The sequence below is a fragment of the Rhamphochromis longiceps genome, linkage group LG12 (genome assembly GCF_057381845.1).
Source record: "Rhamphochromis longiceps isolate RC_006_pf linkage group LG12, R_longiceps_female_GT1.1, whole genome shotgun sequence".
In the NCBI taxonomy this organism is placed as follows: domain Eukaryota; kingdom Metazoa; phylum Chordata; class Actinopteri; order Cichliformes; family Cichlidae; genus Rhamphochromis; species Rhamphochromis longiceps.
The window spans coordinates 28,571,999-28,592,160 of NC_140568.1; the positions used below are offsets into that span (position 1 = coordinate 28,571,999).

A 20,162-nucleotide genomic window follows, 5' to 3' on the forward strand; every position below is an offset into this window, starting at 1 on the left:
TTGGGTCACAGAGAAAGAGAAAAACAACTAGTATATAGGCCTTATTGAGTAACAGTTTTCCTGTATAAAACAATCTTCTGTAAATGCTAACCGTGGTATCAAAATATCATAACAGTTCTCCCCTTTTATCATGAAATGATAACATAGTATAAAGACAGAATGTAATAACATAATATAAAGACAAATCATAACTGTAACTGGTCCTTCGAGCAAGCTTAATATCAAAATTTTAAAAAGAAGAAAAGAAAGAGAAGAAAACGTCATACTCTTCTTGAACAATCGAGTAATTCACAATCTAATGCTCAATACATACATCAGGATCATCATCGATGACATCTGACACATAATCTGGGTCAATTTGTGCCAATTGCAAATACATTGAAGTAGCTGTACTAGTAGCTATACGGGTTATCATTGAACGTACACAGGGTACCACACAACAGACAATAATCATCAAAAACATGCTGCAACGGTTACAAAGGCTACAATTAGTTCCTTCCATCTCCCAAACGTGTCCTGTAGCCACTTATGTAGCCACTGACCGTGGCCTGTATTGGCAATTAGTTCTATCTGCAATGCTTCAAGTTTATTCATAGCTTGTGTGAATGAACCGTTAGGAGCGGTATTATTGGGAATGAAAGTACAGCATACATCAGCGGTTACTAGACCACAGGTACCGGTCCAATTAACAGGTAAAGCTAATCTAAGGGTATTATTGCACATCCAATAAGCATGTGGGATTGCTCTAGTTAGGCGCGTGACCATGTGTGATTTAACTAACTCCCCCCCAGTCAGTATCATTTAAGACACCGTCTGGGGGAACAATGATCGAGTCTCTGCTCGAACTTGAACTGTGTGTGTGTTCCTCCAGATATGATAAAACTTCAGCCATAGAGACAGCTAGCCATGTCTCATTACAGCGTGCACCTGGGGAGTCAGAGAAAAATGTATAGTTATCCTTTGTATAATCTATGTGTGTGTCTGGGCCAGTTAACTTTAGTCTGCGCAGACATATCATACTAGTATTAAAATGGAGAGGGATCTGTCCTAAGGGCAGTGAGGGTTTTAACCTATTCTTAGGGCGTTTCATTGGGGCGCAGGTCCCTGCGGTGTCATCAGATAACTTCAATAATTCGCCTAATGGAGTCTCAGGGTTAGTTGGTGTGTGTGTGTGTCTAAGTAGGCAGTCGAGAGGGCTCAGAGTCAACTGTAAAGCGTCTTTAAGGAGAGCATTATCTCCGCCGATTTCCTCTAGTCCCTCAGTGAGGGGGAAACCGGATATGGGGTATCCTACTATTACCTGTTCTGGATTAGCCTTTGAACAGACATAACAGTTACTGTTTCCTAAATCACGAGCGGCTGTTCTGGCATTTTCATACCAGGCGTTAGCTCCTGTTCTAGAGGGCGCATAAGATGGTTTATTAGTGGCGTCTATGTTGCTATTTACTGATTTTAGGGAACGTGAGGAGTGCATTAAGTAGGTGTCTTGCAAAATAGAGCATGAGGTATAGTCAGCAAAATATGACCTGCAGAAATGTGAACATGGTTGCAGTTTACAATACAAAATAGCAAAGAGAAATCCTAAGGTTAATGCGATAGATATGATAAATAACCTAAATATATAAGAAAGACAGTTCTTCAGTCGTCTTCTGGCCTAGTCCCAGGTTCGAGAGACACAGAATAAGCGTCGTATGATGACAATGGGCATTTCATTTTCTCCATTATCAGGATGAAATGAGTCTGGCTTTATCAGGTTAGACATCATGTGGTACTTTTGGCTTTCTGTTCCTGCTGGATGTTTGAGTACCTTGTTGTTGTTCTTTCAGACGTTGTGTGTTAATCAGTGATTGCGTGTGTGTATGTAACTTTTGGATCCGGGCGCTGGCTCGCCGGAGATGTCATCTACCCGTGTGTGTTTATTTGCTCTAGTTCCGGGCGCTGGCTCGCCGGAGATGTCGTCTGCTTGATCCGACGCCTGAGATGGTCCGATTGGGCTGGTCTTAACCCTGCTGGCATGAATCCACTGAGGTTGTCCGTCTGTGAGGATGCTGGTTCTTCGTCACTGCCAGTACAGTCTGGGGCTGGAACACGCGCGGCCTCCCAGAGAGTCCTTGGTTTTAGTGGCTTCTCCAACATGCATCTCCTTGTCTCCACTGGTGGAACTGTGGAGGGGAAAGGCTGAGAGAGACAAACTTTCTGATAGTTATTATTCAGTTTTTCTACCAGGTTGTGAACATCAGTGGACAATGCAATATACATCACCTTCTACTAGCGGTGCCCCTCTGGAAGCTGACCATGGTGTTGGAAATAGTCTTATTTCAAATGGAAATAATTTGGTTACTGTAGATTGAGTCATTCTAATCTCACAGAGGACTTGAGGAAGTAATTTGACCCAGGTCATTAAAGTTTTAGCACACTTTTGAATTACTTCTAATGTGAATGAAGATCCTCTATCACTGTTAATCTGGTGAGGTATTCCGAATCTGGGTATTATTTCATTGCTCAACTTTTGACAGACTACTTCTGCAGTTTCTTTTGAGGTTGGATAAGCTTCTACTCATTTACTAAATTGATCCACTATTACCAGTAAGTACTTGATGCTTCCTTGTGCTGGCATATGTGTGAAATCAATTTGTAATGTATGAAATGGAAAATCTGGTTGTGGTAAATGCTGATGTTTTGCTTTTGATTTACCTACATTAGTTCGCGCACATGTTAGACAGGTTGCTAATATGCTTTTTACTGCATGCAATGTTTTCTCAATTACAAATCTTAATTTTATTGCCCCTATTACCCCTCTTTGTCCGACATGACTCACACAGTGAGGTGTTGATGGAAGGGGAAGAAGATTCTCCACCGCACTCTGCTTAAATATAATTCATAATAGTTCATTTAAAAGCCATTCATTAGTTCATAGGCAATACTTTATTCTTTAAATCACAAGTGATTGGTGGGAGTGTAACGGTCTTTTGCATTTTATGTTTTGTTGAGCTTTATGTCCAGATTTTGCTCTTTTGCACCCTCTGGTGGTGAAGTATCGAGGGTTCAGTTGTTTGCAGTTTGGGTCTCCACTCAGCCACTTTATGCTAGCGCACATGGCGTCTGCATGCTGCAGCTCGCGGTCAGCTCCACACATGGAGAAAATATTGTTCAAAGAGAAGAAATAAGTGAGAAAGAAGGCCATAAAGGACTATTTAGGCCCTCCTGGATGTCAGCTCAGGAGGTTTGTGTATTTTAAATGTTTTATTTTCTGTAATTACGGACATTTAATTAATTCATTATGTCAGTCCTGGCGTTCCATACTTAGGTCTGCAGATAAGTTCCTTTTGACAGAGGTGAACAAGCTTTTGTGATCACTGCACCCAAACTCTGGAACAGTCTGCCCCTTCATTTAGGTCTTCCCAACACTCAGCATTTTTAAAACCCAGTTGAAAACACAATTGTACTCTCTAGCTTTCAATTATGACTAGTATTTTATAGTAATTACTATGTATGTTTACTATGTTATCTCTACTATGTACATCAATTTGGCTCAACCCATGTTGTTTTTCAATGTGCTTATAAATAAATTTTGATTCGATTTTTTTATTTTTTTATTTGATTTTGGCTACACGCCTTGACACACACACAAAGTTACCTTTCTGTTCAGATTGCGTTATGATTATAATTCAGTTAACTCAACAGCTGTTGTGCCTTTCTCCTGATGCTTCAGGTGGAACTGTTTGAAAAGGACATAACGAACATAAAGACAGAACTGAACCATGTCTCTGCTGCTGACAAATCTCCCATCAGCCTCTACGAGTACTTCCACATTTCCCCCATTAAGGTGTGTGCGAATGCAGTTTCTGTCAAACAAATAGTGTCTGAACTGATCTCTGCAATTTCTTTGTTGCCATACTAATGCCTGCTGATGTTTTTGTGTTTTTGTTTTGTCAGCTGCACCTGAGTTTCTCTCTGAGCTCAGGCGGAGAGGATGGCTTGACACAGAAGAGAGATCGTAACTGAACCCTGTGCAGTTGCTCAATTTGTTGCTGAAGAGTATCAGCTCACTGACGTGCAGGATGTTGTCTTCAAGTATGAATACAGAAAAAGGCTCAAATAGACAGCATGCATGTGCCATCCATTAGCATTAAATTACTTCCATGTGACTTGTTCTTGGTGATTCCAACCCTGCTTCTTGGCTGAATGTGACATTTATTTCAGGCTGGCCTTTTTTGAATTGACCTACCAGTTCTACACCACTCAGCAGCTCCAGTGGGAGGTCCTCAGACATTATTCTAAGCAGGTAATACATACAAGCACAATGAAACCAGACAAGTGGCAATTTGTCTTGTCTTCTTTTGTTTTGATATTTTGATTTTCCACCTATGTGTATCTCAAGGCTATTAAGCAGATGTATGTGCTGGTGCTGGGCCTCGATGTTCTTGGAAACCCATTTGGACTGATCAGAGGATTGTCAGAAGGGGTGGAGGCTTTCTTTTATGAGCCCTATCAGGTAATGATATCCAATAAAATTATTGACAAGTTCAACTGGGTCTTTTAGCTTTGAAGTGCGTTATAAAACCTGTTGAATAGTTACGTTGTGTAATTTAGAAAATATGGCCACATTGGATTCAGGTTAACATTCACAATAACTGTTCTTTTTTTTTTCTTCTAGGGAGCCATCCAGGGCCCTGAGGAGTTTGTTGAAGGAATGGCTCTTGGGGTTAAGGCGCTGGTGGGAGGAGCTGTAGGTAAGCATGAAATGGTGTTAAAGGGGTAATACAGAGTCAGCCTTAGCTCAACAGGATCAGGTCAAAACTGCTAAATAATCACTGGAATTTCTAATTCAAAAATTAATTATGTTTAATTTATCTTTTATTTTAAATTTAAGTACAGTGTTGTGCAAAAGTCTTGCACTCATTTCTTTGTATTTTGAAATACAGTATGTACAGCAAAAACAGTTTTTACAATTCTTTATCACATCCTGAACTCTCTTACTCAGCTTCCTTGTCTTCAGGAATAGTTCTCCAGGCTTCTAGAAGGACATTCAAAGCTCTTCCTTAGATGCTGGTTGCCTTTTGTTCTGTTTTCTGTAAAGATGATCCCACACTGCTTCACTTATGTTGAGTCTGAGCACTGCTTCACCTAAGTGGAGGCATGCCTTTTAGACCTGCAACTTCTTTCTTTGTCCCTCCCAACTGTCCAGTTTCCTTCACTTGTTTTCAGCTATTTTATGTCTGTCAAACTGTGTTATCATTGCCATGTTTCATAGATTGAGCAAATCATTTGCTTTTTGTGAGAGGCTGCTGGTAACAAACTGGTTAAAAATAAAATTTAATTGAAAGTGTCCATAATGTGTAGAAACAATAATGATTCATCCCTTTAGCCTGGTGTCATTATATGCTTGACATCAGTGTTAAGAAGTTTATCAGATGTTAAAAATAATCCTGTGAAAATAATGTGAAACTAGATTGAAAATGAGTTAAAAAGCAGTAAATGTCCAACAAAAAACTTAATAAAGCTCGGAGAATTATTGCTCATCACCACATGAAAAAAATAAATAAAAAGAAATGAAGGTCGTTAAAGAGTTTGTACAGCCCTGCACGCTGTCCTCACTTTATCTGCTGTCATTATACACGTTGATTGACTGGGATGGGTTCATGGCTGCTATATAGGGCTGTAATTTGAACAGTGTAATAACTGAGCATTTGTCGTTTTACTGCATGTGTTTTTAATATAGTGTTATATCTGTTAAATTTCAGCATTATATTGCCTTTAACAGTGAACTGTGGCTGTTTCATTACACATCTGAGACTTTTTAGCAACATGTTGGAGCCCTTAAGATTTCAGATTTTCACTGACACAATTTTGACATGAACATTTAAGATATATTAAAAAATATTCTCAGGTAAGAAATCATGTTTGTTGTTCAGGCGGTATTGCAGGTGCAGCCTCCAGGATAACAGGTGCCATGGCAAAGGGTGTCGCAGCGATGACAATGGATAAAGAGTACCAGCAGAAGAGACGAGAAGCTATGAACAAACAGCCCAGCGGTCTGAGAGAGGGGCTGACCAGGGGTGGAAAAGGACTGGTGTCTGTATGTAAAACTGTTTGGTTTTTAAATTGCTCCTCTCTGTTTATCAGCAGGAAACACGCAGTTAATGCAGGATGTAGGAAGTAGTAAGACTAGCAACAACAACACTGCAAACTAGTCTGAAAGAAAATGCACGGCTGTAATGAGTCATTTATTCTGCAGTGTTATCTTCCTTTTCCCACAGGGATTTGTCAGTGGGATCACAGGGATCGTTACCAAACCTATTAAAGGTAAGATGAGTCTGACCACAAGTATAAACATGTTAGTCCAATAAAATAAGGGCATAAAAAAACTACGTGTTCTGTTAGTGTGTTTCCATTGAACACTTGACATTTGGCCGTGAAGATCTTTGAACTTAAGCTGCAGTGTTTGTGTTATTATGCAGGGGCCCAGAAAGAGGGGGCAGCGGGCTTTTTTAAAGGTGTTGGAAAAGGTTTGGTTGGTGCAGTAGCTCGACCAACAGGAGGCATTATTGACATGGCCAGCAGCACTTTCCAAGGGATCAAGAGGTACAGTTATTTCTGTCTGTGCTATGTGATTGTGCACTTGCCGCATCAGTGTGTAATCAGATAGGTCCTGTTTGAATTTGTTTATGCCCTGAGTTGTCCTTTGTTTTCATTCATTTGTTTTAATCTTCTGCTGTACTTCTTGTACTTGACTCTCTATTAACAGCGTTACATTCAAATTAAATTGTAACTAATGTAAAGATTTGACTTCATACCTCTCACATGCAGTACCTTCATTGCCCACCAGGGGGCTGCAGCCCACAGCTTAACACAGACTGTATAAAACTTGGATGTAGCAGCCCTGGTGTCAGCTGTTGCTTTGTGGAGCCCTGTTTTGAATCCTGGAGATGAGCATTTCCACTGCTGCTGTCTTTGTTTAAAAGTTAAATTTTTCTTTATTATTATTATTATTATTATTATTACTTCTGCACTGAACCTCGCCTTCCACTGCAGGAGAGAGTGAAGTTAGTCTTTCATGCCAAAGAGTTTGGGAAGATAATAAACTTCAAAACTCCAGAGATAGCCAAAGTAAGTTTGCAATTTAGACTCAAGCTGATATTTCCTTTCAGTTGGGATACACGACTAGTGAAAATAATTAGTTCTAACTTTGGTCATTATTTATTTTCAGTGGGTTCTCACCAAATTGGAGGATGCAAGAGAGAGTTTACCCAAGTACTGACTCTGAAGATTGAGAAATGCTAAACACACGAGCTCTGTGTGTGCCAGTGCCTTTTTTTCTTTACTGCATGCTACCAAAAATATTTTTGCCTAACGTAGCTTTAGAGATTGAGTTTAACTTTCATTTCTGGATGTAAAGGAGGATTTGGGTGTAGAAATGTCAATCTTAACAGCAACTGATAGGGGGGGGGGGAAAAAATCCCTCGAGTATCACTGAGGCCAAATTAACTGTAATTGTTGTAGCACATTTAATGTTGCACACTGTTTCTTTTACTGGATTATATAAAAGGCATGCTAATATGAATTAGTATGGCTTTATAGTACACATAATTCAAAAAATGTGCATCCTTAAAGTTCTTTTTCCTATTTTTTTTTTATACATTGCAGAATAAAGACTGTTGAGTGTGTGAGTCAGAGATGCATGCTATTTTTATACTGTACTTACATGCATCAGTTTGCTGTATATGACCTAATATGATGTCTATCTGTATATATCCATCCTCGCATCAGACTTTATGAGGAGCTTGCAGTATGAAATTTTGTGATTTTTATGTTTTTATACCACACATATGCAATGCCAAACATGGTCTTGGGCGCATCACGGTTTAATATTACTAAATACTTTCTGCTGCCATTAACGTAGTTTTGTTTTCGGGGAACGAAATATTCACTGCGCTGGCTTTTTTTTTTTTTTTTTTTTTCAATAAAAATAAACGTTTTTTTTAATTCAAAGCGGTCTTCATTTATTCCTCGCACCAAGAAAACGTCAGGCACCTGACTTGTACTCTTTATTGAAAATAACCATAAATAGAAGAAACAGTTGTATTTTTTTTCCTAAAGCACATCTCAGACTATTTACATCTGACACTCTATGAACTCCGTGGCTCTGCTGACTGTCCTGAGTAAATAAGGCACTTAAGGCGTCTCAGTGTTAGAGCAACCGTTTCTAAACATTATGAAATCACAAAACCGGGCTAAAGAGCATCCTTATCAAACTATTACATGGGGATACATTTACATACATTAAAGCACTCAGATCATATGTCTATTTAAATAAGTAGTTCACACAACAGGTCAGTTACTTGCTACTAATTTTCACTTTCTCATTTCCACTGTAATGTATCATTTACAGCAAATACTAAAAAACTACAAGGGAAACTAAAGCATCTAAACACAATTTCATGTTAGTATGTCTGGTACAGGATGTTTGTATTCTCTCTTTTTTGGATCCCCCTTGTTAGAAATGAAACAATTTCAAATTTCTTTTTTTTGGTTTAAGCTTGATTGATAATTAGATTCTTTTCTATTTCGGCTTTCCTCAGGTCTTCTCTTGTATGCATTTGCTCCTGTGCTGTATGCAACCTTTCTACACCAGGTTGAACTCCTTGAGGTTGTGCCTGAGGATGGTGTCTTTGACGGCCACGAAGACAAAGCGGATGTTTTCTGTGTCTGTGGCGCAGGTGAAGTGAGAATACAACGTCTTGTCCTTCTCCGGATTTTGTTCTTGGTACATTTTTAGGATGAATTCTTGAGCTGCTACTTGATCCTGCTGAGGTCCTGCAATTCAGGGTTGATATTATTTAAATATGTCAGTAAATTCAACATACGCTCACCAGACACTTGATTGGGTAGACTTGTTCAACTGCTTGTTAATGCAAATATCTAATCTGCCAATTACATGACAGGAACTCAATGCATTTTACGACCTGCTGAAGTTCAAACTGAGCATCAGAATGGGGAAGAAAAGTGATTTAAGTGACTTTAAATGTTGGTACCAAACAGGCTGGTCTGAGTATTTCAAATTTACTGAGACACAACCATCTGTAGTGTTTACAGTGAATAGTCTGAAAGTGAAAAGATGATCTGTGAGTAGCAGTCCTCACAGAGGTCAGAGGAGAATGGCCAGACGTGATGATATAGTAACTAATGGTAATTAACTACTCATTTCAACCAAGGTATGCAGAAGACCATCTTCTGAAGCAGATGGTCTACAGCAGCAGAAGACCACACATGGTTTCACCTCTTGTCAGCCAAAAACACCAAACCAAAACTGAAATTCTAAGTCTTGATACTTAAAGATTAAAAATGTGTTTAAAAAAAAAAACAATCAGTTATTTTATTTTGAACAAATTATGGGTTTTTAATGCAGAACAAATTTGGTGATTTTCTTGTGGGCTTGTATCAAGGAGGGAGGGGCGGAGCTTAGACTAATGATTGCCAATGTGGACCAAAATTCCTGCTGAATGTTTTCAGCTCCCTTTTAAATCTCAGCCATGAAGAATTAAACCAATTCTGATGGTAAAGGAGGTTCAACCTGGTACCAGCACAGTGTACCTAATATAGTGTCAGTTGAGTATTTTTAGTCTATTTCAACACTTCCATAAAAATGAGTACCGTGCAGCGATTGTATGATGAAGGACTTAATTAGATCAGCTAAGTAATTACAAATCTTGCGGTGGAATAAGAGCTGAAATCAAGATGAGCATTCACTCAGTCTAACCTGTGAATTCAGGGAAGTAGGTGGATAAGTGAGAGTACAAGATCTTCTCCTTGAGGATGTCGGTCTTGTTGAGGAAAAGTATGACAGATGAGCGCTGGAACCAGGGGTAGGTGATGATGGTCTTGAACAGGGCCTTGCTCTCCTCCATGCGGTTCTGAGATGTTTAAAGGGATCAAACACATGTAAAACTCCAGGAGGATGTAAACTGAAATCATCATTTGCTGTGTCGTTAAATTCTCACCTCATTGTCGCACTCAGCCAGGACCTGATCGTATTCGCTGAGTGCCACCAAGAAAATGATGGAGGTGACGTTCTCAAAGCAGTGGATCCACTTTCTCCGCTCTGATCTTTGACCACCCACATCAACCATCCTGTCATAAAAGCAGCCAAGAAAAGTCACGCCACCTTCGAGGTCGGTGCCATGCCTGTGGCCAGTTCCAGTGCTGCTGCTATTATTTTGGTTCATAGAGTATTTCAAAGTAGAATGGGAGGCAGAGCCTTCCGCTTTCAGGCCCCTCTTCTGTGGAACCAGCTCCCAGTTTGGATTTGGGATACAGACAGCCTCTCTACTTTTAAGATTAGATTTAAAACTTTGTGTTTTGATAAAGCATATAGTTAGGGCTGGATCAGGTGATCTGTTAGTTATGCTACAATAGGTCTAGGCTGCATTGGCTTCCCATGAAGCACTGAGTGTTTCTTCTTCACTTACCTTTTACACATGTAAGGTGTCTACCTTAAGATATAAAGCACCTTGAGGCGACTGCTGTTGTCATTTGATGCTATATAAATTCAACTGAACTGAATTGAACTGAAACTCAGAAGATGTCAATATGCACCTCACCTGAAAATGACATTCTCCATGTCAAAGGGGTATTCAATGATACCAGTGGTTGGGACTCGGACTCTGAGGATGTCCTGAAGGTCAGGTATGTATGAGGGCTGTGAAATCCGATCCAGATCTGTGAGATAGCTAAAAAGAAAAATATGCAGGGAGAAAAAAAAACACTAAGAAAGGAAAAATACAGAAAACACGTAGAAAACTTAAAATGTAAACCAAATGCATGTAGCTACATGAGAGTTCACTCACTGGTGGGACTCTCAAGGGAGATGAAGACTTTGCTCCAATGCAAGAGAACAAATACTTTTTGTTTTAGCTTCGATCAAATTTGCATTTCCCAAAATAGTAAAAACAGCAAGCCGAAAAAAAGCTCTTCTCTTTTTATTGCCATCGTTCGTGGCAGTGACAGAGACTATATTCAGCAAGATTTTTGTTCTTCTATCAGCAGGCACTCATCTATGTGGTCAGAAGGGACTCCTCCTTCTGCATGAATATTATACTCATTTAATAATCCTGTCAATATAATTTGATCTGCGCACACTGTTAAAGATCATAAATGCCTAATTCTCACTATTTGGTGGAGTCGGACAGCTGGTACTCCCTGCGCCGATCATAGCACTCCTGTATTCCAGGATCATCCCACAGACTCTTGACAGCCATGGCGAGGTTGCTATCTAAGTCCTCCACCTTATCCACCTCCACCTCCAGGACTGCGCTGGCATGGCTCTATGGACACACCGAGAAGACAAAAAGACAGTGAGGTAACAATGAGGTAACCATCCATCAAGTCTTTATTGTAAAGGACTGGAACAGAGTCAGTCTGCCTGTACCTGGTTCTGGGGATCAGTGAAAGATATACCAAGAGCCTCCATAGCTCGGACCATTGTCTGCATGGACGTGTAGATGTTCTGGTACACCAGCTTGGCATAGCTCCTTTTGTCCTCGTCTGTATATCCTCCTCCATGGATAATCCTCATTTGTTTGATAAAGGTGCTCTTTCCACTCTCTCCAGTGCCTGTGAGACACATTGAGGATTAAACTCAATAATAGATTTATTTGGTCTACAATTTTTTGCCTCGTTGCAAATTAACATTCTGCAAATCAAACCAAAGTAAACATCTGCTGGCTGCGTGAGCAGACGGGAATGCAGTTTTATGTCTAAGGTCTGTTTTTAAAAATCTGCATTCACGTGACAGCCTGTTTCTCAGCAGTGCTCATCGGTGCAGGATTTGACCATTTTAATTGTCATGTTTCTGAATTTTAAAGAAATCATGCTGATGAGTCAGTTACGACTGCTTTCATTGTCTTGATTTTGATTCCAGACAACAGGTTCTCATAGTACCTAGAAGTATTTAAGTATCAAAACCACCAGTAATAACATTAGTCTAACTACAGCTATAAAGAGGAAGAAAACAAATGTTAAGTATAAGAAAATTAGAGTACTTATTGTACAAGCAGATTATATCATTATAGTATAAATACTGAAATGTGTAAGCATCACTTATGTGCAGGTTGATATGGAGCTCATATGTGTGCTGCTGAGAGCTACATAGATAATGTTTTATTAAACGTATTGATATGCACACACTTACTAGATAAATTCAATTGCCCTATAGTATAATACTTTGAGTGGTGGAGGGATGTTTTATTTTGTCATGCCTCTATAATTATTTGCCTTTGTTCCCTGCCTGAGCAAATCAACCCCAGAAGCCCTGCAAACGGTCCAGAATGTGGCTGTGAGGCTGCTCAACAGGTCCTTAAAAGGTCCCATGTGACACCAGTGATGGGCAACAAGCAACAAGGTGATATATACCAGTGTTTAAATTGTGTTGATAGGCCACGTAAAACCAGAGTCATGATAAACAATATATACGCGGTGTTTTTCCCTGAATAGTTTCTCCAAGTTTACTGTCTAAACTTAACATAAGCACTCTCTGCTTATGAGCAAAAAAAGTTTAGGAAGAGGGGGAAGTTTTAGGAGTGACGGCGAGAAAGACAGACAACAGAAAAAGAGAGAGAGCGAGTTTGTAGATGTGAGAGATTTGTGACATTTAGCGTGTTTGGAGTGTGTAGTTAATGTGTTGTCCTGTGTAGTTAGTGTGTGGTGTTGTGGATAGTTTTGTGTTGTGTGTCAAAACAATGAGGCGACTGCCGTCTCAAGGTGTAAAAAAACAAAACAAAAAAAAAAAAAAACAGGAGGAGTGATACACCTGCTGCTGTCAGACCTGCAGGTGTCAGGCAGTGATGTTCTCCTTTATAGTGGACAGAAATATTTGGAGTGGCACAAATAATTTGTGTGGCATCTTATTGAATGCAGAACAGCTGATTGTTATGTAAATAGTTTGAAATGATTATTGTAAAAAAGGGGTAAAAGGTAAATGGATGCAAATAACTTTGTTCTTTGCGCACTGACAGAGGTGAGGCTGTGTCCGGCAGCCTCGCCTCTGTCAGTGCGCCCCAGGGTGGCTGTGGCTACAATGTAGCTTGCCATCAACAGTGTGTGAATGTGTGTGTGAATGGGTGGATGACTGGATGTGTAACGCACTTTGGGGTCCTTAGGGACTAAGTAAAGTGCTATACAAATACAGACCATTTACCATTTGTTACAGTAAAAAATATAACTTTCTACTCTGATTTTATGTTTTTTTTTTTGTCTGATTTTAGATCAATTGTGTTAATACAGTATGTCAAAATGAAAACATAACTGTAAATTCAGACACAGGAGGTTGTGCTGAAAAGAATGATACTAAACAAGGCAAATAAACTGTTTTTAAAGGTGAAATGTAGAGGAAACATCAGAAGTAGTCAAACATGGCCAATTAAACTTTTTTTTTAAAGTAACGCAATAGTTGCTTTTCAAGTAATTAATTACTTTTAGAATCTTGTAACTCAGTTACTAACTCAATTACTTTTTTGAAGAACTAACTAGTAACTATAATTAATTACTTTTTCAAAGTAACTTGCCCAACACTGTGAAACACCCATTCTGTCTTCTTTAGGCTCACTTCCAAGATTTTAGTGATCACTTTGGGTCTGAACCATTTAACGGAGAGGCTGTGCCTCAAGAGCTAGAGCAGGTCATTTACCTGTTGTAAGGCTGGTGGTTTGATCCGCGGCTGCTCCGCTCTGCATGCCAAACTATCCTGGAGAAAGATACTGAACCTTGAGTTGTTGTGTGTGGTCAGTGCTAGCTAGATGTTTGACCTTTAATTGTGCTAATTAAATTGGAAATGGACTGGTTTATTTCCAGTTTACTATGGTCAGTTGCCTCCATGTATTAGTAAATTACTACATTCATATGCAAATACGAGATCTTTGAGGTCAGCTGATCAGAGCTTGCTGGTGGTATCTGGTCCAGGTTAAAGATAAAAGACGAGCCTAATTTTCTACTCTTCATTTATCCCAAGAGAAGATATTATGGCCACTGCAAGCAAGCAAATTTAGCTCTCTGCTGCAAAGACACAAACAAAAAAAGTCATGGGAGTCTCTATCCCTCCTTACAGTGACAATTTTAAACTTGAAGTTGTCGATACAGTAAAATGTACCCCTGCCCAGTGTCATGCATCCATGCCCCTTCTGCAAGAGCATAAAGTTTATATATACTTTAAAATATTACTGAGCTGCATCCTGGTGAGTTATTACTGCAACTCAATATTTATGATATTTACATTAAAAAAGACCCAAATTTGAATTATTACGTGTGATGTTGCACAGGTGTTGCATACTGTATGCCAGCTGGCAGCTGCCTGGCAGCTACATTAAAGACCCATCTGTCTTTTTATGAACAACTTTTTACTAAGAGATAAGTTAAAAGAAATAAAAACAAGTTCTGTGACAACTCTCAATACCCAGCTTGTCCACGCAGGGACGCAAGCTGAACGATTTGAATGTATATTTGACTGCCAAAGGGACACTCGCCAATATCCGAGAACAGGAAGTTTAAATATCACAAATTGCCCGAAATAAAATTCAACATATCATTCATAGCTTTAGTTTCACCTGGTTGAATAAAATATTTTAGTCAACCTTGCTTAATTTGCTTCTGAAAAATGACCTTCCTTTGGTCAGATGGAAAAATAAATAAAACAAAAGCCCTCCTAACTTCCAATAATTAATTCAACAAGAACGGTGCACTTTTTCACCCTGAAACCTTTCCTGAGTGACAGGATCAGATGCACGCTTAATAACTCAGAGACTCGGTGTGTATTTGGACTCAAGCTCTCCATCTAAAAGGTCTTTCGATTAACTTATATTTCACTAAAACATACTTTACTTGTTCTTATTAAAAGGTATGCAAACCACACACACACACACACACACACACACACACACACACAGTCCCTTTCTGCCATGTTACTCTTCAGCTCTTACAGCAAAAGCTCGTAATATTCTCACTGAGATCACATGATGCACAGCCGATTTCGTTAACAAATGTGTTTGTTAACAGACCTGAATATTGGAGGTTGCTGTGTTTGTGTATGTGTGGATTTATGCAGGGATGGGTGGGGAGTTTCACCTTGTGGGCATTTGTTGTGTGCGTGTGTGTGTCAGCTCCTTGGTTCCCAGCTGTTTTGCATGTCATCATCTTTACATCTTAACAAACAAATCTTAGACAAATTGTGTGCATTTGCATGCACCTTGTTTACAAGTCAAGTTTCTCGGAGATGAGATCATTTTGGAGAAGAAGGAGAGGCAGGTGCTCAGATTGGAGGCAAATCAGGCTGGACCTCAAGGAGGGAGGTTAACAAGCTCAGACTGCATGTATTCATGTCACATTATTCAGTTAATCTTTGCCCTTGATCTGTGACAAATCTTTGCCATCATCGTCTCTAGAATGAACTTTTGATAGTTCTCTATTTGTTAATATCATTCTTGATTAACTTGCCAATCAGTCAAATTTCTTTTACCATTTGAATTTGTTTTAGTGAAATGGTGCTGATTTCAAAGAGGATTAAATTAAAGGATAGTCAAGCTATAAAAACTGACGAATCACTTCACTGTCCCTGCAGAATGTTCTTCCTCAGACGCCACCGGTAGAAGCTACAGTAGATATAAACTGTGACAACTGACCCCATGAATGATTTTCAATTCAAATAGTCTGTCAGATACAAAAAGGTTTGAAACACCAATCACAAAAAATGTCATTCACGTTGCAGTCTGGGATGTCCAAGATATCTTATAGTACGTGCCAGTTTAGCTCAGTGCGTTGAGCAGGCAACCATAAGGCTGAGAATGGCCGGCCAAGGTTCAAGTCTGACCCATGGCCCTTTAGCCATTTGTCTTCCCCTCTCTTTCTCTCCCTCCCCCCACTTTCCTGTCATTTCTTCACTGTATCTGTCAATAAAGCTGAAAAGACGTCTTGAGCTGGACTCTTGACTTATCTTGATTCCTGGACACGTGCGTGTGTGCGTGGTGCAGAGTCAGGTTTTACAATTTCCTTGTGACCGATTAATGCCGGCTACAGAAGTCTCCACAGACCGGCGGCCAACATGAAATAGCTACACACATATAACAGATTTGACCACAAGCCCAAACACAGCTTCATATCTGCACACTTCCTCGATCGGGGAACGCTGTAACACGAGGTGATGGTGCCCGTGTGAATGAATGTGGTGTTAGTGTCATGAGATAACGGCTACTACCACCTGTCAAACTCTGCCCTGTCCTTTTTTTCACAACTGAAATGTACCTGCCAGGCAGCGACTGTGCAGAGGCACAAAACAAAAAACATGAGAAGTCACTAATCTGCAAAATTTGACTTTTAAAAACAACAACAAAAAAAGAGATCCAGCAGATCTACTGCTACATTCAAACATCTTCCAGTTAAAAGTAACAGAAAAAAACAACACTTCTTCCAAAAAGAAGAACCAAACAGTATTTCAGTGTCTATATATGTAAATGTATGTATAGATATTTGAGGGTATATATCGATATATCGAGGGCATATATCCATATTTGTAAGTGTGCGCATGTGCATTTATACATGTTTATATGCATATATAGTATAAATATTATAATATAATCTCTTGCACTCTCAGTAGACCTGACTCTGACCATCCTAATGAAATCCACTGAGAGCTGAGTCACTCTGACCAGGTAACAAAAGGTTACTTTCTAGATCATGGCTGTCATACTCCTTTTACACTGTGGCCCACACAGAGCCCTGTTTGATCTTAGTGGGCTGGAGCAGTAGATTTATTACCTGGAAAAGAAAACCCTCCAAATCATTCCTTCTTCTGTCTGTGTAAAGACATTTAAGAATACATTAAGTACCTCAGAAAGCAACAGAAACACTCCAACGTGACTCTTTGTTCTCCCACTTTAAGAAAGGAGAATGATGATGAAATGCTTAAAAATGACAGAAAGAAGCAGTTTATTTCCCAGACTTTATCCTGCAGACTGACTTTGGTGCAGCATGACCGGGCAGTTGGTGTCTTTGTCGCTAAAAAAGCTTTAAAAAAATACACTTTGAATGATAACATTTATGTCCTTCTTTTTTGCATTTACCACATTATCCAAAGTTATTTAGGGAGCCGAGTTGGGCTCTTTGACGGCCAGGTTCTGGGCCCTGGGCCTTATGTTTGACACTCCTTCAGCCTGAACAGAGACTCCAGGGTCATCCTTTTTTCTGGAAAGTTGTTTCACTCCACTTTTTGACTTCTCTCAACTACCTTTGTGATGTGTTAAACAAAACTGCTGCAGTCCAGCTGTCTGTAACAGCCTTCAGTGAGCTGAGAAAATGGTTTTCTTTTAAAGCAAATGAATGTTGGCTTGCAGGCAGAAACATAACGCTGTGTTTTGAGTGAAATGATCTGCTAAAAGAACAGGTAAAAACCAATAGCTCGTGCTCCGTGATGCATTTGCATGACGTTTGCATGAAATGCGCCCGCAGCAGCTAGTTATGGCTTTCAAACACACCACTGACCGAGGCGTGGATGGCGACTGCGTTCCTGAAGTGCTCCCACACTGCTGCAGTAAAATGCGCCTGATACATGTTCAGCAAGTTTCCTCTGGATCGGGAAGCCGCTTCCATAAACTTATATAACCCTAGAACAGGGCAACCCCCCTATATTCAGGAAGAGTGTGTGTGTGGGGGGGGTGAGGTTAAGGCTCTATTACCACGCCTTAACGCTTTCCACAGGTCATCACGAACAGGACTGTGTAAAAGTGTTGTAAAGGAAAGAAACGGATATCATTTTGAACGATCCGTTTTCTCCCTGTCTGTCTGTCTGTCTGTCTGTCTGTGTGTGTCCATTTTCGGCATTTCTGTGGCCAGGTGGAAACTTAGCAACCCCAGCAGACAAAAAGTACTCAAGGATTCAAACCCCCGACCACGCGTAAAATCAATGGCAGCGCCATGGCGCGCGGCTGCGCATACCCTGGATGTTCTCGGAAAGCCAGTGCGCCTCAACTGTGAAACGCTGCTCATGACTTGAATCCTCTCATGTAGACACACGTGTCAATGACAAAATGTAGCGTGCTGGATATAATACCCACTCCTTTCCCTTCTAAAGTGTGCATTCTTCTTACATATGACTAAATGAATACTAGTCGACAGGCGTCAGAGCTCTGTCCCACCTGCCATGATACCCGTGGCCAGGTGTGGCCAGGAAGCGGTGAAATGGCAATTGCCGAGCCGTCTCCAAAATCCCCCACAACTGAAAATGAAAACGCCTGGATCCTTCCGCTAGAGGAACAACTTTAAGAGCAAATGTTTTAAAGCTTTTCGTTTGCCCGGAAAAGAACATCTATGACTACAATCAAGATCAAACCTTTGAATGATTTACAGCATGGTATTTGAGAGCATGAGGAGAATGAGGAGGACTCCGTGAAGTCAGTTACCCTCCGAGCTGGTGTTCAGGTTAGTGATGCTCACCTAAAAGCAGCAACTTGAGCTCCCTGCGAGAGTCCTTCTTGTCCCTCCGCAGCTGCTTCTCAATCTCCTCGTTGATCCTCTGGTTCTCTCTCTCCTCCGCTGAAACACAGCATCCAGCCATCGCTGAAAGTCACCAGGTTGCTCTCCAACGACCACTCGGCTGTAAAAATGTCGCAGGCTTTGATTAAAGACAGAAAAAAAAAAAAGAAAAAGGAAACTCAGACGTGTTAAAAAAAAAATGCTCCTTTGCCCCCTCTTGCACTTCACAACTTCAGACGCAAAAAGGCACAGAGCATCTTCAAAACTGCGCCTTTGACTTCCACAGAAACAGAAAAGTTTGCTGCTAAAATATAAAGTGCTAGATTTCAGGGGTAAGTCCAAAGCTCTCTCTCTGATTTTCTTAAGCATCGAGGTGTACAACAAGGTGCACCACGAGCTGTTCCTATTGGACAAAGTGCTGCAGTTATACTCTACCTGGACGACACTTCAGCTTTATCCTGACGAATCGGGAGGGCGTGGCACCGGCTACAAATAGAAAAGGATAAAATGGGAAGTTCGCTGCCACAACCTGTGGAAACGGTGAGCGAGGAGGAATTCACCTGTAGATGAGTTTTAATCGGACATGGAGTGCCATGGCTCATTCTTAGAAGTGCTCCACGCTGTGCTCGCTTTCCTTGGAAGTTTCTATAATATCACACTCGTAATTCATGAGATCCAGGGACAGGAAACGCATTTAGCAGTTCGGCAGCAGGGAGGAGGGAGGGCCCCTCTGGCTGGCCTTCACGCCCGCTAGAGGGCGGGAAGGCCAACAGTGAAGGAATGAGTGTTTTGCACCCGTTTTGTGATCTTGCAGCAGGGTTTTTGAGAATATAAGCGAGGTAATCACAGCATTTATCCACAGTATAAGCAGTCAGTGGTGGCAGTATATATGTCGAATGATCACAAGTAGCGAAAAGTTCACATATATAACGACTAATTAAAATATGAGGATTTTTTTTTTACTTTAAGATCTCTGGAAAACTTTTTCCAGTTCACAAAGAAAGAAGTACTAAGACTGTGGATATGAAGTTAAATAAGTGTGTTCTACCCTTCAAGTGGTGCTTTTAAAAGAAGCAAGTTTCTCCCCGAAACAGAGCCAGTAAACACTTCTCGCTCTTTGGGTCTCATTAATATTAATAATAATAATAGATTGTATTTATATAGCACTTTTCGGGACCCTCAAAGCACTTTACAATTCCACTATTCATTCACTCTCTCACTCACACACACACACACACACACACACACACGTGGAGCCACGATGGCCCCAGATTATAATTAATAATCATAAAACAGCATTCTCTGAAAACATTACCCTGAACTTAACCAACCCTTTTCTTTTTCTCAGAAAAAGTTGAAAACTAAACAACTAAAGTTGTAAATTAGTGTTAGATAAAAAAAAAAAAAATCACAAGCAGTCTTCAGGCAGTTTACTCTCCATTTATCATCAAAGCTGAGCATGTAGTGGGAACAGTTTAGAACAAAGTTTTCGCTCCCATTTAAAATGAAGATTGTGAATTAAGACCACATCTGATTTTTTCTCCCCGTCTATCTTTTTTAACCATCTGACAGAGAAAAAGACCTCATATTTCATCCTTTCAGTGGTGAGGCTTACAGTATCTTCGGTCCATTAAACTGGCCTTTGTAGG

At 40.2% G+C, this 20,162-nt stretch overlaps 2 protein-coding genes across 6 annotated transcripts; one reads left to right on the forward strand and one right to left on the reverse strand.

The window, feature by feature from the left end:
- The first annotated feature begins 2,975 nt into the window (after positions 1–2,975).
- On the forward strand, positions 2,976–7,905 carry LOC146657518 (intermembrane lipid transfer protein VPS13A-like). Of its 3 annotated transcripts, none has more exons than XM_085426977.1 (11): positions 2,976–3,223; positions 3,713–3,826; positions 3,937–4,074; positions 4,204–4,285; positions 4,382–4,495; positions 4,658–4,733; positions 5,916–6,079; positions 6,261–6,306; positions 6,462–6,585; positions 6,811–7,110; positions 7,211–7,905. In XM_085426977.1, the coding sequence occupies exons 5-10, from the start codon at positions 4,394–4,396 to the stop codon at positions 6,863–6,865; spliced, it is 567 nt and encodes a 188-aa protein (XP_085283103.1). In that variant the 5' UTR covers positions 2,976–3,223; positions 3,713–3,826; positions 3,937–4,074; positions 4,204–4,285; positions 4,382–4,393; the 3' UTR covers positions 6,866–7,110; positions 7,211–7,905. The 3 variants fall into 3 exon arrangements, with proteins under 3 accessions (XP_085283103.1, XP_085283102.1, XP_085283105.1); XM_085426979.1 differs by having other exon boundaries at positions 2,982–3,223; positions 6,830–7,110; XM_085426976.1 differs by lacking the exons at positions 6,811–7,110; positions 7,211–7,905 and having other exon boundaries at positions 2,977–3,223; positions 6,462–6,753.
- A 139-nt stretch (positions 7,906–8,044) lies between these two features.
- LOC146657519 (guanine nucleotide-binding protein subunit alpha-14-like) lies at positions 8,045–19,724 on the reverse strand. Of its 3 annotated transcripts, XM_085425675.1 has the most exons (9): positions 19,074–19,724; positions 18,949–18,999; positions 18,475–18,634; positions 11,429–11,613; positions 11,170–11,324; positions 10,602–10,730; positions 10,002–10,131; positions 9,761–9,914; positions 8,045–8,817 (listed from the first exon to the last, which is right to left on the reverse strand). In XM_085425675.1, exons 3-9 carry the CDS (start codon positions 18,593–18,595, stop codon positions 8,627–8,629), a joined length of 1,065 nt encoding a protein of 354 aa, XP_085281801.1. In that variant the 5' UTR covers positions 18,596–18,634; positions 18,949–18,999; positions 19,074–19,724; the 3' UTR covers positions 8,045–8,626. The 3 variants fall into 3 exon arrangements, with proteins under 3 accessions (XP_085281801.1, XP_085281799.1, XP_085281800.1); XM_085425673.1 differs by having other exon boundaries at positions 18,475–18,652; positions 18,949–19,723; XM_085425674.1 differs by lacking the exons at positions 18,949–18,999; positions 19,074–19,724 and having other exon boundaries at positions 18,475–18,927.
- Between the last annotated feature and the right edge of the window lie 438 nt (positions 19,725–20,162).

Bases quoted from the DNA above. Each gene is read 5' to 3' on its own strand.
- LOC146657518 (XM_085426976.1), top strand. From the start codon at position 4,394: ATGTATGTGCTGGTGCTGGGCCTCGATGTTCTTGGAAACCCATTTGGA. The intron at 6,080-6,260 runs GTATGTAAAACT...CTTTTCCCACAG, and splicing joins GTGGAAAAGGACTGGTGTCT to GGATTTGTCAGTGGGATCAC. The intron at 6,307-6,461 runs GTAAGATGAGTC...GTTATTATGCAG, and splicing joins CGTTACCAAACCTATTAAAG to GGGCCCAGAAAGAGGGGGCA.
- LOC146657519 (XM_085425675.1), bottom strand. From the start codon at position 18,595: ATGGCTGGATGCTGTGTTTCAGCGGAGGAGAGAGAGAACCAGAGGATC. The intron at 11,614-18,474 runs GTGAGCATCACT...TGTGTCTCACAG, and splicing joins GCTCAAGTTGCTGCTTTTAG to GCACTGGAGAGAGTGGAAAG. The intron at 10,132-10,601 runs GTGAGGTGCATA...CTTTTATGACAG, and splicing joins ATGGAGAATGTCATTTTCAG to GATGGTTGATGTGGGTGGTC.